The sequence below is a fragment of the Gordionus sp. m RMFG-2023 genome, chromosome 1, assembly GCF_954871325.1.
Source record: "Gordionus sp. m RMFG-2023 chromosome 1, tfGorSpeb1-WG-v2, whole genome shotgun sequence".
In the NCBI taxonomy this organism is placed as follows: domain Eukaryota; kingdom Metazoa; phylum Nematomorpha; class Gordioida; order Chordodea; family Parachordodidae; genus Gordionus; species Gordionus sp. m RMFG-2023.
Window position 1 is genome coordinate 78,910,814 of NC_088775.1, and position 18,477 is coordinate 78,929,290.

Here is an 18,477-nt window from a genome sequence, read left to right on the forward strand (position 1 = left end):
TCTTTATCTGGAGTGCTATTTGACAAAAGAATCCCACACAAATTAAAGGGAAAAATTTACAGTTCCATAGTACAACCAACTATTCTATATAGTTCGGTAACATGGCCAACCAAAGAATCAGACGAGAGAAGTCTATAAACTATGGAGATGAGAATGCTGAGGATGATTGCTGGGGTAACAAGAAAGGATAAAGTGCGCAGTACAAGAATACTAAGTAGTTTAAAGGTAGTGCCCATTAAGACTTAGTTAATGGTAAACAGACTTAGGTGGTATGGGCACACAATGAGAAGGCCTATGAACTACATAGGAAATAAGGTTGATAGTTTGGAAGTGATGGACAAACGTAAAAGAGGAAGGCCAAAACTTCAATGGGGCTATAAAGTTAGAGCCAATATAAAGAAGTATAAATTAGATAAAAGAGATTGTATGAATAACATAAGTGGAGAGAGATGTTGAAGGAGCTTACCACCAGAAAAGGTGAAAGCTAGAGAAAAAAAAACAGGTAACTTTTTTGATTGAAGTTTTTGAACCTGAACAGAATTTATTTTTGCGGAATTCACTTTGAACCAACCCATAGTTTATAACTGATATTTTTCATTCATGTGAAGTTCGGGTGAAATAGATTATTTTCTATAGGTGAAAATATAACATTAAGACTCTTTCAATTAAAATAAAACAACTTTTTAATAAAATTATTTATTTCATGGATATTTACAATTTCTTTAAAAGATAACGAATTTTAATATGCTATTTTATAAATAAAATATAATTCATTTAACATATAAAAATTTACTTTATAATAAATATATAAAAAATCTATGTTAATTAAATCTTTTAAATTTTTTATAAATATTAAAAATTTGGTAAAAATAGATATATAAATACAAATATTAGAAATATATTATCGAATATGAATAATAATCAGTCGTGAATATATTAAATGTTTTTAAGAATATTCAGATAATCTGTCCCTAAATATAATTGCATATTAATAATTTTGACTTGAATTTATTATCACTGAAATCTATAATGAACACAGTTTTGATTGGCTACTCTTTACGTAATATTCGGTAGTTTCTTCAAGCGCTTAACTCTCACTATAGTACACTCTCGATTTTCAAAGACAGTTTCAAAGTATTTACTATCGTGATTCTTTGTCCGTAAAAGAATGCAGGCTGGTTCCCGGCGTCTATTTTTCACATCCTCTAGGTCCCATATAGAAGGCAGGGTGCATTCGTCACTACTATAATATTTTTTATATACATAAGTGATGGGATGGGGGGAGGGAGAGATTATTAACAAAATACAAATCTAATGATAGTTTGGAATTATAAAGATTTTAACACTAAAATATTATTTGAAAATCAAACCTAAAATCTCAAGTGGAAATGATTAAATAGATATATTTCCAATATAATGACTGGGTAAAGTAAAAATATGACATTTGTTTGTTCTAAAAATTAATAATATGCGGTACACCAACATTTAAATTTGTTCTATTAAAATATCGTATTACATTATATTATATAATTAATAGTTTCTAGTAGATATCGAGTTTCTTTCTTAATTTTATGATTTAAAAAGTAAATAATATATTGACAATGATGAATTGAAAAATGGCAGAATGTTGTCTGCTTTATACTGATATTATTTGCTGCATTAAAACGTATTTTAGTATCAATTTTCGTAAATTGTTTTTTTAAATTTAGATATTCAAAAAGAAAACAAAAATGCTATCCTAAAACCAAGAATTCAATTTTTTGGTTCATGCCCTATAAAAAAGAGAAGACAAGGAGTAGAGACCTGAAATGAAGTTTTGCTTAAAAATATATAACAGAACGGGAACGAATAAATGTACTTATTCCTAGCCTCAGGTTGGGATCGATAAGTGTATAATATAACCCTAGTGTCATATAGACAAAACTCTAGACTATATTCGGTCTTTACGATACGGGCCATTTAAACAACATTTTCAGTGACGAGATTTTAATAAAATTAAAATGATATCACGTAGACAGATAACACAAAATTTATAATGAATATTATTTAAATTAGAGGCTGACGTGCCCCAAATTTTATTTTTATTCGCAATTTGAAATGATATTTTTTGGCTTCCCCATAAAATATTTTTGCCCAAGTTGTCCGTCCCGTAATATTTTTGCCCAAGTTGTTCGTCCCGTAATATTTTTAAAAGAAAAAGATAAAAAAAATTACCTAATTCTAAGCTCTAAAAAAATGTAAAATTATGGCTGGACTCGTAAAAACACGAATTGTTTAGCCTAGCTTTAAAATAATTTTTCCCCTACTTGCATACGACAATTTGTAAACCCTTTTTAACCATAAAATCAAAAAAACCTAATATTAATTGTTTAATAAAATTGTTGATACCTCTGATAGAAGCACCAATTATCTTCTACCACAGCATAGTACGCCGACATATTTTGTAGTAGAGCATGTACCACTTTCAAAGGTTTACGACTATACAACGTGTAAATTCCTTTGGTAATTTTCCTTGGTAATAAAAAAAATTTTCATAAAAAAGGATAAAGTTGGGGGGGGGGGTGAATTTGTTGGGGTCGCATTATGGAAGTTATCGCGATAGAAAAACAATATTTCTATAAAAATAATTAATTTTTTTTATTGATCCAAATAATGCAAACAAATTATCATTCGTGACATATTTTGCTTTAATCTACTCCACGTTTGGTGAAAAAAAAAATTCTAGAATCAGCTTGAGGATCAAAAATAGTTCTAGTTCCTAGGGTCCCAGGTTTCGATTAGAATCAAAATCGTATCAATAAAATTTCCCTCTTCGTTTTAAATAAATCTCTTTTTTTAAAAAAGATAAATATTAAAATATAGATCCTATAATGCTGTAGTAACCAGATATTTAATTCTGAAATCATGTAAAAAAAAAATTAATCGAAGTATGATATAATATTTATATATTTTAATTATTAAACCTCATATTAGTATCTTCGTAAAAAGGGTTATTAATTATAGGTCGATCAGCGGATAATTTGATATTAGCCATAACAGACATTGGTCCCGCGAAGGCTTTGTCTAAATATAATATATTTTTTAAAGTTAGTATGTGGATAAAAATAATTGTAATATCGATATAAATTGCACAGATACTCATGATATAGGTATCGATTAATATTTACAATTTAATTTGATCCCAAAAGTGATAATTAGCCTTCATAAAAATTTTTTTTATGTTTCCTCTAGATATTACTTACAAGTGCTAATGTTTCTTTTTTAAGAAACCAATTGATCTCAGTAATAAAATGGTAAAGTTGACAACTAAAAATCTATGTAAACCCCTTGACTTTTAAAAAATAAATTGATATTTAAAATTATTTACATTATTTGTTAAAAATAATACCCTTTGGCAAAAAGTTGCTCATAATTTCAGGTTATATTTTATTTTCCTTTTTTGAACATTAAAAAACTCCGGCCTTTCTGGATATTGGTTGTTGGAATATAAGGTTCTTTTACTCGCCGACTTTATCTCTCATTTTGACTTATATTTCTAAAGGGTAAATTTTATCGTATATTTATTTATTACTCAATATTTTAAATATATATCGATCAATGAATTTTTTGAAATAAAATCCTCAGCATTAAATATAACATGGCAATCTAATCTTCAGCCCCTGATGAATTCGCTTTTCGCATGGCGAATTCCTTTCGTTCTTTCTTTTAGTTGACAACTTTCCAATTTACTACCGAGATCAATTAGTTTCTTATAAAAAAAAACATTAGCACTTAATAAGTAAAATATTTTGTACATTAATGAAATCACGAGACTTGTATAACATTTTTTGGCTAAAATATTGGGTTATTTTAAAAATTAAGCAGTTTAACAACACTAGGTATAATAAACTAATATAAAAAATAAAATTACCCCAAATTTTTCTGTATTTTTATTTGTCTACTATTTATTACATTGTTTTCATTAAGAAAGAACTTATAGAAAATAAAAATGATGCGAATTTAAATTTCATTAATTAACAAAGATATCAATATTTTATCTCCGATCCTCTTGATTATTGGAGGGTTACTCAAAAAGTATTTGGCATTTCCTACAACATCAGAATCAATCTTTAGCATAGCTAGTTATAAAAATAATCTTTTCAATTCAAAAAATATCATTATTTCCTTATCTAAGAACAAAAATTAATAAAGAATCGTCGTAATCAATATATATTTTTAAAAACAAAATTTATGATTGACGTATATACAAAAAAAATAACAACTGTAATATGCTCACTCGTAACGGGCCAAGGAAATGAGTTAGAACAAATTTTTGTTATTAGTGTTGTTAAACGGCTTGATTTTAAAAAACGGCTAACCCAATATATTACGTAAGCCTAGAGATTTTGCTCATAGATGGCAGAAAGGTTTGGACATCTATTAATGAAATCTCGATATATAACATTTTTTAGCTAAAATATTAGGCCAGACATTTTTAAAAATCGAGCCGTTTAACAACATTATTTGGTATAATATGTATAATATTATCTAATTATTTTCCAAACTGGACCTAAAAATTGTTCTAAAGGAACGTACATGAATATATTTATTTTTTAAAAAATATCTTGCAACGTTCCTCTACATCTCATTCATCCCTCAATAGCAAATCTTCCAAGTATAATTGTGACTTCCCACATTACGCCCGAAAATTATATTTGTCTCCATAGCTACGTTTTCCTAGGGCAGTCGCCTACGGGCGCTCATGTTATTGGTCATCCCTTTTTCCTGATACCAACCTCCAACTTATTTCCTCATTCGGCAATACTTTTAACGGACTTGATAAATATGTCAATATGAGCTTATCGTGAGACATACCTCTGTCCAATATAGAGGGTGCCAATTCTTTAGAACAGGTCTAATATATATAAGAGGGTGGATCTATCAGTCCCGATATACATCTTACACTCGGAAATTAGATGCCTCGTAGAATTACATTTGAAACATCGTCGGATCTCATCATTGGATTTCTTTTATTTCTCGAACTTCGTGGCCATTCTGCTTTTTATTGGTAGTAACCAGGATAGATGAATTCCTCGTGGTAACTTTTGGGATTATAGTGATGTAGAGAAAGGAATCTTCAATAAAAAGGCATGCGTATACTTGCTCTTTTGCTTTCAAAAAAATGTAATTCATTTCTTCTTTTGTTCAGACAATAATTAGATATTATATTATAGATTATAACAAAAAATTTGTTTTATTACATGTCCTTGGCCGTTAAGGATGGGCATGTTGCATTTATATATTATTTATATATATATATACGTCAATCATATTAGTTTTTAAAAATATATATTGATAAACCAATCATTATTAAATTTTATTTTTGGTTTTAAAGAAGATAAAGATATTGATTGAATTGAAAAATTGATTTTTATATTGCTGGTGATGTAGATAGCCCTCATAGGAGAAGTTTATTATTACATTAACTTGAGGCTCTTATTTTTTTATAGATAGATAAATATCCAATATTATAGTTTCATTTATATTCAACTTATTCTTATTATTCAAATAAAATTTAATAAGAATATATTGTACTCATTTGTATTGTACCTAAAATAGATAAGTGAAAATTCTGATCATTAAAAAATTTTTTATGTAACTATATATTAAAGGCTATAACTTAATAAAATAAGACATAATTTATTATATATCTTATAAATTAATACAAACCTTTATACAAATTTAAGATAAGACATATTTTTAGAATTTTAAAGCTTTATTTGATTTTTACGAGTGAGGATAAGTGAATATTTTAATTAAAACGCTTTTTAAAAAAATTTATACATAGATTTTTTTATTCCATTTATAAAAGTGGCAAAAAAATCCATTTAAAAATTGACACTGAATCGATATCGGTGCCGCTTGAAATAAATATCGGCAAATATCGTCGGCTAATATTTTCATGTCTGATATGGTAGGAAAAGAGGGGGTTTCGACTCTAGCGCGAGCTAAACAATAAAAAAATATTGTTGTTCCTCACGAGGGGCCCGTGGAGGGATATCAAGCCTATTTTGGCATACAGCTTATACAATCTTAAATTAGTTTTTTTAAAGAATTTTGATAAACTGGAAAATTTTAAATTCTTGCAGCATCTTAACGTGTGATAATATTTTCAGTTAGCAGCATATCTAAATTTACACCCTCCCCCATTATACCCCCTTAGGAACCTATCCTATAAAGGATATATATATGAAGGTAAATGCCCTCGATCTATAAAATATTACATGCAACTTTCTATGATTTTTTATCCAAACCTTCAGCAGTATTTCTAACGATCCAGTTAATCATTTCCTCTTGTGGAAGATTAATGTATTCGCCCAAATGAGACTGCTCCTTATGAATATTTTTGATCCCTTCCAAACTCATGATAGCTAACAAAGCGATCGCGGCAGACTTTATGAAGAACTTGGTCAACATTGAGCGTTTGATTTTTTTCGGTAATAAATCTATTAGTAACTTAAAAAAAATATATATAAAATAAGGATCTGTTAAATAATATTGCTATACTTTATTTTTAATTGTCAGAAAAAAAAATTAATATATTAAAGCTAAAAAAAGAAATGGCTTGGTTTTTTCTTTCTTTATTCTACTCTCATGAGAAAAAAAAGAAAAGAAAGAATTTAGCACTTTTATTAAAGAGGGATAGAATAAAATAACAAAATATAGCGGGGTGTTAATGTTATAGCCAATGGTGAAGAGAATATCATGATTACAATTTATAGGAAAAGGAAAGTAAAATTGAATAAAGTGTTATATTATTCTGTAATTTAACATCACATATATTTTGTCTTACATCTCAAGATTTAAATTGACTAAATCTATATTATTGGATTTCATAAATATTTAAAGGACACATTAAACCCTGGGGTTCTAATAGCAAAGAAGAAAATAGCCAAATGCCTACAAATTTAATATCTTAAAAGTTTAAGTCTGGTTAAAATTATCGGTGTATTTAAACACATAAAAGTCAATTTTACAAAAGTGACAGTATAGGTAATACATACTTCAATAATTTTTTTTTAAAAAATAAGTTTACTTGATGATTAGCTAAAACGGATGATAGGAGACATAGATGTGGGGTGGCCAATAGTTTTAATCTCATGATAATGGAAGCCAAGCAAAGAAATATGATGGCCTGGAAACTTGTAAAATAAACCTTCAAAAAAAAGATTATATAATTTATTTAGGTTAGAGCAAGTTTAGGAACCGAAATAATATTCCGAATAAGAACCGACCATAACTTTCGAGTAGGTTCCAAACTTTTGACTTAACGGTAGGGATATAAAAAAACAAATAAAACATTTATATCATTTTTTTTCAAGCATAAAAATATAGGGTAAAAAAACAGCTAAAAAACAAAATATAAAAAATCAAGCTAGATATCACTTTAACAAATTTCTAAACATTTTAAAAATAAATAATTGTTTTTTAATATAACACAATTTAAATTAGAAAGATCAAAAAAAATTTGCAGCAAAAAGATGCATGTATTGATGAAAAATTTGCAATAAAATTTTAAAAAATATATTTTCCTGGATTGTAAATAATAATAATATTATTTTTTTAAAAAACAGAAAAAAAAACTTCTTTTTTTTATCCCTACTACTTATTGGCAAAGTTTTTTATGAAATATGATTATGTTTTATATTATATTAGGCCCCCACAATCAATTCGAAATTAACAAATACGAGTAGGTAATTATTTAATTCACGAACATCTTATCAATCAAGAAATTATAAATCTCGTTATCCGATATTCGTGTTTTTGGAGGCCTAGACATAATAAAAAATTATAATAATCTAAATATAATATTATGGATATTATGTTTTAAACCTCTGGATAAAAATGAAGATCTGCTTGCGCAATAAGAAGTTGCTCTAATTTGCTTCTAATTTATATATATATTTTTTTAATTTAAGCATTCTAAACAGTTTATTACTTTAAGTTTTTATTAGATGTTTGTTTGGGAGTTGATGATTCGTCACCTTTATTGTAACTGCTAACAGTAAAGCACTAAATTAATTATCGATTATAAAATATAGTAATCTAATATGAAATCCGTCGGTCTCACTGCAAAATCGTCATCGTCCTTCTAACCTTTTCAAAAACTTTCAGGATAGACAAGTTACTTAATAATAATAGTTTTATCGTATAAAATGAATAATCATTTAGATTAAGCAAAAATTATAATAATTTTTTTTTAAAAAAAACAGGAAGATAAATTGGAACTTTTAAATAGTAATATGAAGAAATATAAAATTCGGCGTTTTTGCGGTGAGAACCGACAAGTATTCTTATAAAATTATATATTTGAATAAGAGATAAGATTCTCAAAACGCAAAACCTAGCATGTCAGAACTGGGACCTAAATATACTGTGGGGTCCTTGCTAATTAATAAATATTTATAATTTAGTCCACATAAATCCTTTTTTTCTAAGCATAAAAAAATTAACTGATAAGTTCACAGAAATCCATCCCTGATAATTATGGCCCTGACTTGTACATATATATTTCTATAAAAATTATCATTTTTACTTGTATCAAACTTAGAAATGCAGCAACTAAGCTTGCGGGTAACAAAGCGGTTCGAGTAAGATTGATATAGGTCTATGCCTTATATTTAGAAAAAAATATACTATTATAAAAAATTGCAACTTGTTTTGAGAGGAAATCAAATTCTGCGCTGCAAGTATAGAGCATGGTGTGAAAATTTTTATAATTCGAAAATTTCCCTTTCAAAATTTCGTATACATGACTCTGTCAAATATATTATAAAATAATATAAAATTGTAAGGTTTATTTAATCCAAAGGTGATTCTTTTTTCCCCTCCAAGCCAGGGTCTCGATATGAGGTTCTGGTTAGAGATAGCAATTTTTTTAAAGTACGATATATTTTTTAAACGCAATGGGCTTGGGAAGTGACTAAATGTTATAAGGCCCGAATGCCGAACCTCTTGAAAATATTTTGTTTTGAAAAATAATAATAAAAGAAGGATAATTCTAAATTTTTTTAAAAATAAAATTGCCATTTTTAAACAGTTGCGAAAACGAAATCACATGCCAGATAGAAAAAATTAAATGTCCATCCCAAGCGTCCCATCCTGAAAAATAAAAAATTAGATAGGTTTTGTATTCTTCTCTTTATGTCAAAACACTCCTCATTAATTAGAAGGGAAAAAATCCGGGTTAATTGTTATCAATATAATCATCGAATAAAACTTAGCCGGGCCAGACCTTCATATTAATTAAGAAGCCCGATTTAGGTCAATTTTTAAAAAGAACCGATTAGGATTTTAGCTAAAATATATTATGTCGAGATTTGGCAAATGTCCAACAAGCATTTCTGCCAGATATGAGCGAAATCTTTAGACTTACATGTTATTTTGGTTATAATCTTAATAGGGCCGTTTTTTAAAATCGACCCGAATCGGGTTTTTTAACACCACTACTTGATATTTTAAAAAAAATAACATTTCTTTTGGAAAATAAAAACGACAAAAATTTTATTTTCCTCTAGCGCTCATAAATTTTTACAGACTTCCTAAAAAAATCGTGCCTTTTTTTTCTAATCAATCCAATAATTTTCTTTAATTATATCTAAAATAAGAGGTATACAGTTCTTTGAATAATAACTGAATCGGACCGATGGAATAATTTTTTTCAAAATCTTTATCTGATCGAACAGGATCATGAAAAAAAAGGATCCGATGCGTAGATTTATCGAATATAATTTATATTTAAAGTTTTACGTCGTCTTTGTATCTGAATGTAAAGTTTAGTGAGTATTTGATGATAATAACTATCGCACAATAGACCAAACCGAAAATAATCTATTTATAAATATTTTATTTTATTTTTAAAAAAGGGATAAGAATTAAATATTACATTACCATGCGGCCGATCATTTGCACCAATGATTGAGGAATATGTTTTGCACCTGGTAGACTACTTTCCTTGTGGTCAGTAAAACAATTTTGGCAAAATAGGCATATCTAAAACAATAGATTTTAAAAGTTCCATTTTTTTAAATAAAATTAATTTTCATACCAACATTGAGATAATGGCACAAAGGTATAAGGATGTAATTATTGCGTTATTGAAAAATAAGAAGATCCAGGCGAGTAACAAAGAAGCCTATAAAAATTATTTATTTTTTTAAAGCAGTTTACAAAGCTTCAATCATTTGTAAAATATACAATATGGTCAAAAGAGATACCACCGAAACTTTCTAAATATTTTAACACCTCATGCAAATGATGGAATAAATGTGATGAATTAAACATCAACAATTTTTAAATTCATGGATTTCATTTACAATCAATTTTAGAGATGAATTTGTTAAAAAATTTACCTTTTTGATGAGGTCTTAAAATTTAATCGTTCTGAAAGAGATCTTTATATATTTTGTCCATCTACCATTTTACCTAATTTAAAAACTTCATTTACCACCCCACCCCCCTCCAAATAATTATATAAGGGTTTAGTTTTTTCTCTATTTTTATGTACTATACTATGACATTTTTATGGATCTCTAAAGAAATCGACCCTTTTTTAGTAAATACTATTTGAATCCTTTCTTAAAGCTTCATCAAATTTCCATCGCTCTCTATCAACAAAACTTTTCGGGTTTAGGGAAAAAATTGACGTGCATTCATTTTTGAAGGAAAAAAAATAATTCCGAAGAAAGGGAGGATTTTAGATAAAAATGAGATAAGTTTTTTTAAGTTAATATGTCGTGGAAATTTTTTATTTAAATAATAGCTAGAAGTATTACTTAAAAAGTTATTTGAATATCGAATTAAGAAAAAAAAGGGATCCCTTTACCCAACTTATTCTCGTATCAAAAAAAGAAATAATATATTATTTTAAAAATTGATACAAAAATAATATATTTTATTGAATAATTACGAAATGAACAACCACTAGCCCATATAAAGTCGAGTTCAAGTTACGATATTTGTTAGCGCATACGATGTTCAGCGCGAATAGACTGGATACTTGTGTAAAAAGGATAAAAGGACCAAACTAAAAAAAATGAAGAAAGAAGTATAATACGATAAAGCATTTGCAAGTTCATCGGCTTGAGTAATGCCCGAAATAGTTTTAAACTCGAGTCCAACTTCGTAGGAAGTCGAGCTTGGGTGGAACCCATACTAGAGTCGTATAGAAGAACCGGAACCAGAAAAAATTTTCAGAAATAGGAAACAGGCCCAAACAAGGGAAAAACTAATTTATGTATGTAATTTGTTCGAAATTATGGCCTATTCATTTTAGAGGGTTTACTTAATGTTTAATTTTTTTTTCCTACATTATATTAATTAAAAGAAAACCCGTCAAATATAAATACCGGAAACAAAACCGCTTTGTGAAAAAATAAAGTCCGAAAGAGGAACCCCCATATTTTTTCTTAGCCCAGGTTCTAATTGATAAAAAAAGAATACAATATTTAGAGAATATAAAATTGTTTATACTTGCCATGTGAGGAGAAAAGCGAAAGTCGAAAGAGTTGTCATCAGAAATAATGGCTTCCGCTTGGAAATAGCTTTATCTCTAGTTCTATGATATTTTATAATTAATCAAAAATTTCGCCTTTTTTACATAAAATAAAAACTTTAAAACTTGGGTGACGAGTAAACTCTGCAAGATAAACAAAGGATACCCAAAGCTTTCCCTTAGAGGTATGGTCCACATAACCCTTGTTGCCTGGATATAAATCATTTATAAGTTATAAAAAAAATTTGTAATGACAGAAATATAATTATATTTTTGTATTTTACTTCGGAATGATTGTAAAAAAAGGCGCACACGACCATTATGCTACCAATGAAAGAATCGCTAATTATATATATATATATAATTTTTTATAAAAAAATGTTTAAATATAGGAGCTGATTTTTAAAAACGGCTAACTCAATATTTTAGTCAGGAAAATATTGACTAAACTCGATATTTCGTTCATAGATATGCAAACCTTTAGGCCAAGCAAAACCTCAGGCTTGCGTAATATATATCTGGATAAAATATTGAGTTACACGTATTTAAAAAGCAGCTCAAATCGAGCCTTTTAATAACACTAATTGCCCGCCAGAATAGGAAGCCATTAGCTCCCCTTTAACCGCAGTTTTTTTCCAACATAATAGAAAATTACAATATTTTCAAGGCGGGAAAAAGTTATATATTTTTAAAATCAGCTGATTCAATAAAAAAAGACGAAATGAAATCTAGGTTTAAAAGGACTAAAAAGCTCGGGGAGGGGGGCTAGCTCCAAGATTATTTGTAACAAGATATGCAACTTTTAAGAAAAATATATTTTAATATTTAAACAGACAAGGTATTATATATATATAAATATATTATTATTTATAAATCGATAATAATATAAAAAAGGCATATTTAATTTAACATTTTTTCTAATAAACTTCAAACAAAAAAAATAAAATAACGAAAACCTGAGTAAATATCCGCATAAGAATAAGGAAAATGTAGTTATGGCAACCATCCCGCATACGGTATAAACGTAAAAATAGATGGGCTCACCAAAACCTTTTTTTTTGTTATATTTTAAAATATTAAAATTTAATCTAGCCATTTTTTGCGATTTGAAAATAATTGGAATTTTTTTACCCACGCAACTTTCCACCGATGCGTGTTGGCCGCGAGATATAGCCCAGCACTCTATAAGGTTGGTATTAAAATAATTGTTGATGGTATGATTGAATATTCGATATAGCAAAGCCGAAATAACCTTAAAATATTTTTAAAAAATTTACAGATAAAGTGTTTCTTTTTGCTATTAATGAAAGTAAGCAATAAGGTGTTAGATAATTTATTTGTATATTCTTCAAAGTTTGATTTATATTTTTTTAAGAACAAAAAAAGTGGTTAAGGTAGTAGTTACAGACTAAAAACTGGCTTGGCCATTTTTTTAGCAGCCCGGGTAAAACGGCTAAAAACTGATCAATTAAAACACAATAATAAAATTATATTTTCAAGCGAAGTAAATCGGGGAGTGAAACCTTCGACAAAAAAAAAATTTGGATTCAGGGTTTGAAGAGCATAAAATAATATTTAAAAAATTTATTTATTTATTCCAGTCCATATATTTCCATAAACATAATTAATTTATATTTTAAATGTTTTATTCGATAGAACAATAATTTGTTCCAAAATATTCCTTGTTAATATTTCCGCGCGAATCTTACAGTATGCATTTCAAAATATAGAAAAGGCACACGTTCTAAGCTAACCTAAATTTATTGACAAGATTTATATACATTAATTGCTCGTATTTTAATTAAAATAAAATTGAATATCTAGATTTTATTTTCTTTTCTTTATTGCATGATTTTGTCTCAATATTTTACTTACTTAAAATTGATATAAAAACAGATAAGCAAAGTATTCTTATTATATTAGAATATGACATTATCATTTATAATAAACTACCTACAAAATGTAGGCAAAAATTTGAAATTTTGAAAAATGTTAAATAAATTCAGCGTTGTAGAACGACACTTTTGAAAGGAGCGCGTTATCAATATTTCTTTCTTATATATCTAATTTCTGTCCATAAAATTAACATTTTAATAAATATCTCTAAGTCTAGAGGAGAAAAGTTTCGCCTTACTAAATAAATGTTGTAACACATGAGGGTATTGTAGTATTTAATTTTTTAAACTTTTTATATAAGAAAAATTATCAAAAATATTCAAAATGAATGTAAACAGATTGATATATATATCATGCCCAAGAAATTGGCTGAACTATATCAATTATAAAATTATTATGACTTTATCAGCTAATTTTTAAACCCCTGGTTCTGATTTAAGATTAATCAATTCAGTTTAGATTAAATTTGATTTATTGGAAGCCTCTTGCAGTACGCCAATATTATCAGAATATCTTTCAATCTCTGAAATTTTAGGTGTGGACATTCTAAATTTGTAGATAATTATTTTATTAAAATTATGATTAATATATTTACGAAGTTGCTTGATTTATTGAACGATATTGTCCTACGCTATTTTGTGAATCTAATATTCAATCCTAAATTAATTTTTTTTTATTAAGTTCATTTTGCAAATTTATGGAAAGGTAATTCCATAATATCATTTTTCAGTGAAATTTTGTGGTTATTGATGTGATCGATGAATAAAATTTTGTATAGAATTTGCATATTTATTTTGAGTATTATAATTTATAATTTCTATTTATATTATTCAATAGGGAGTTATTCGTGGGCAAATTATAAGAATTATTATTCATAGACGGTTTTTGTTTCTTTATATAAAGAATGATTATTTTGTTAGAAAGGAATTTTTTAAACTTTTGTTAACTTATTAATTTTGATATAAGATTTTTTAAAATAATTTTATTTTTAATGTTTTTAATTAAAATATGATATGTTTAGTTTATTAAATTAGTTAAATACATTGTAATTATTTTTATATTAAATATTTTAAGTAACTTTAGTTTTCATTTGATTATCAATTGATATATAAAACAGTTATCGACTATCTCAAAAGTATCTTCCATGTCTATCTCTATTGACGGCATTTTATATTTTAAATAACCTGATAAATTCGATTTATAATGTATTTTTTTTTGAAATATAATCATTATTAATTTTAGTATTTTTTTTAATTATTATATAAAATTTTGAAGTAGCTAAGTAACGTAAAAAAGAGCAGACTACAGCTACCTCTATTTATTTTTTTAAAAAAGCGTTAACTACGTTACTAAAGAAAAGTTGCGCTAACAACTCGGAGAAATGCCAACGAAAAAATTTCTTTTTATCAATTTTTTTTTACATGTATTATTTTAATAAATTGTAATTAATTTTGATCCCTTGAGTCCTTAACTTTTCAAAAGGTTATGGGATTAGAAAAAAACATGAGAGTTCTGATGGTTTGGGTTCATCAAAAACATGAGGATTTAGAAAAAAACATGAGGGTTCGGGTTTACATCCTTGAACTAAATTGGTTTATTCTAATTTTCATTTAGAATGAGAAGCCTTATAAATCAAGGGGCTTGTCTAGACTTATGATCTCAATAAAATAATTCCCACCCGGAAAAGGAATGTAAAAATCAGGACAGATGCGTTTTCATCAAAGATATAATTTCCTTGGTAAGCCTTTCATCATAGGTATAACGTCATTTGGGAAGTGTACTGTCCAATATATAGTCTAGACCGAATTCATAGTGGGATCAGATTCGACATGATTTAACAGCTGATCGATTTTAAAAATCTATTTATAAGATCAATTTTTTTTATATTAAAATCATTAATTCTTATATTATTATGAATTGAATTAATGATAAAATTAATATTAATAAATAAAAATTCATCACATAAAACAGATTTTTAAAATCGATCAGCTGTTAAATCGTGGTGGATCGGATCCCACTATAAATGCAGCCTAAAGAAAAGCGAAGCAGTTCTTCAAAAAAGACGGACGTTTTTTTAAAAAATATAATTAATGTCAAAATATATTTAAATTAAATGCGTCTAACATCTTAATATAAAAGGTCCTTTATTTATAAAGTATTTTTTCAAAATTATAATTCTATTCAGTATTTTTTCAAAATGGAAGAATAAATTTATAAAAATGTGTTTTTTAAAAAAAAATTTAAAGCCAAATTTATATTTGAAAATTATAATGAAACAATTGTGAAAATTAGATTATGTCTTCCTTTGGCAAAATCTTTAAAACAATATAAACAGATAGCAAATATAGAGTATTTTTTTAAAAAAAATTGAATGTGAAGGCTTTAACATTTCAAAAAAAATGTCAAAACTATCATGTTCCCAATTAATGAAAGAGATTTACAATCTTGATACCATGTAATAGTTTTTTTTAAATAAAAGAAAAAGGATATAAGTTATTACTATTTGGACAGAATAGAACACAATAAATGTAACCTGTAAATTAAAATTTTTAAAAATCTAATTTTTAATCTTGAGAATAGCCTGATCAATATTTATTCAGGCAGATTTATGAGACTCTAAGTAATAAAATGTGTAAGTATGATCTCTATATTATAGACTAAAAGGCCTTAGACTTGGCTTTTTTGCTGTTGAAAATATAGATTAGTATTGAAGAGAGCAAAAATATTAATTTGTGCCTCAATGTTTAATAAATTTAGCTAGCACCTGTAGCAATTTTTAGCTATAATTACCGAACTAAGTAACAATTATAGAAAATAAGCAAGGTACAAAAAATATTTATTTTAAATGGAAATATAACAATTTTAAAAAAATTATATTAAACATAATGTTTAAAAAAAAGAAGATTATTGTAGCTCAATTCCCTTTATATAATATAAAGCAAGTTTGGAACTGGAATCTAAATCCAAAATTCTTTGAACCGGGATAAATATAAAAATTTAAATCAGATATTGCTTCTTTAAAAAGTGATAAGAACTAGATTTCATTATTTACAAGAACAGATTTTCACAAAAGAACAATTATTTTAATGGCATATAGTTCAAAATGTTTGATTTATTTTAGATGGCTATTTATTGTGCACTTAAATTTTATAATTTTTTTGATTCTTTTTATTAACAAATCCACCTTAAAGAATGTTAAAACTAAGAACTATAAATCATATAAAATTGATAATGGATTTTATTGGAAATAAACTCTAAAATACTTTTTATTAATACTTCCCTATCCTTTCTAATTTAAATAACTTGTTATTAATGAAAAAATCCAGTTTTAAGAACATAGATTTATATATAACATAAATTATTTTTAATAAAATTTTAATTAAATTAAGATAGCATGTTGATAGATTTGGATCTGTTTAATACACAATGAGTTGAACCATATTTTTAATTTAATATATCAAACTATTAAAAAAATCTAAACTTTAACATTATATATAAGAATTCAAAACCATTCATTTTTTTCAGTCAATCAAGAAAAAGCAAATATATATTTATAAGAACCAAATAATAAATCTCAGGAACTGTAAAACTGTATGATATAAAAAACGATACACCCAAAACTCATTCTATGCTTAAAAGGCATATAAAATGATTTTGCTAAGGCACCATATTTTAACAAAATTGAAATATCTTGGATGTCTCATACATGTTAATTTATTTGAAAGTGATAGGCATAAAATAAAAACAACTATTATATTATGTTTAAAACTGTATGCGATAAAATTTAATATAATATATATAAGGCATACTTCTGGATATATATTAAATTTTTTGATAATATTAATTTTGTTCGGATATTCAGTTAATTTATCATTTAAAAGTAGTTTGAGACCAACATTATATGAAGGTGCATGTACCAATTGTTTGTAATAAGAATAATAAAGACCCTAATATAACTAAATACTTATCCTATATATCTATATGTTACCATTTCACTTCTAAATGACAATTCTCTTTCCAGATTTGATAAATGAGAAAAATGCCGATCATTTTCAAATAACGTATATATGTAATAGCTATATAGAAAAATATGGTTAAAGTAAAATATTAATAACCTGTGGATACATCCAAATACAATGGCTTAGCATAAAATTATAAGTGGAATATATATATAATTTTACCTGTAATAAAAACTGGAATTTTCATCGAGTTTATTATTTTTAAATAAACCGCACTACCACAAACATAATAAAGAACGTGTTATATTGGCTGAGTATTTTGGTCTAAAAAAATTATCTAAAATTGTAATATTTGCGAATCCCGAAAATATATTATACTAAGACTAACAACTAATTACATATTTTATATTATATATATTGAATAAATATGTAATATGGAATATATGGGGATCGGAATCTAATTTTAGATCATTTACTGAGGGATATTTTAAATTTTAAATATCTGATCCGATCGGAATAGTATTTAAGTGCCCACACTGTTAATTTCAGGTAATAAAAGTCTTAATTTATGTTAATCTTTATATTTCAAAAATAGATAATATTTGACTGCAAAATCTTAACTCAAAATCTGGGTCGTATTTTATTTTTGAGGGGGTATATAAGTTTTGGAGAGTTATTTGTCTATTTCCAATATTAGTCAATTTAGTTATTTGGCAAATATTACTAGACTTTTATAATTTAATAAATATTATTTTTTTTAAATAACAGAATATATAAATTAATTTATAAAAAATAAAGTTATAGACCTTGATGGAATTCATTAATAAACTGATTTCATTGGGGGCCTAATGTAATTATGGTAAGGATATCAATGTTGTTGGCAATTAAATGATAAATTTATGTTTGGCATAGATTAACTTAATACCGAAAGGATCTTCGGGCACCACAACACCCAGAGGTTGTAGACAAAGAAGAGAAAGACTTTTCATTCTAATTTATACTCAATCTTGAGCATGTGTCAGACCAAGCAGATAAATAAATTATAAGGAAGTAGACACAAAATTCGCCAAAGTATCAAAACAATAAAAG

The 18,477-nt window shown here is 26.4% G+C and overlaps 1 protein-coding gene across 1 annotated transcript; it reads right to left on the reverse strand.

The window, feature by feature from the left end:
• Positions 1 to 793: 793 nt before the first annotated feature.
• LOC135926931 (protein C-mannosyl-transferase DPY19L1-like) lies at positions 794 to 17,650 on the reverse strand. Its single transcript, XM_065462865.1, has 22 exons — positions 17,611 to 17,650; positions 17,545 to 17,569; positions 17,418 to 17,505; positions 17,239 to 17,376; positions 12,665 to 12,785; positions 12,490 to 12,583; positions 11,818 to 11,875; positions 11,652 to 11,743; positions 11,512 to 11,596; positions 10,949 to 11,065; positions 10,088 to 10,174; positions 9,931 to 10,032; positions 9,790 to 9,870; positions 8,696 to 8,797; positions 8,576 to 8,647; positions 7,979 to 8,052; positions 7,873 to 7,927; positions 7,076 to 7,195; positions 6,294 to 6,495; positions 2,964 to 3,063; positions 2,389 to 2,511; positions 794 to 1,243 (listed from the first exon to the last, which is right to left on the reverse strand). The coding sequence occupies exons 1-22, from the start codon at positions 17,633 to 17,635 to the stop codon at positions 1,057 to 1,059; spliced, it is 2,148 nt and encodes a 715-aa protein (XP_065318937.1). The 5' UTR covers positions 17,636 to 17,650; the 3' UTR covers positions 794 to 1,056.
• Between the last annotated feature and the right edge of the window lie 827 nt (positions 17,651 to 18,477).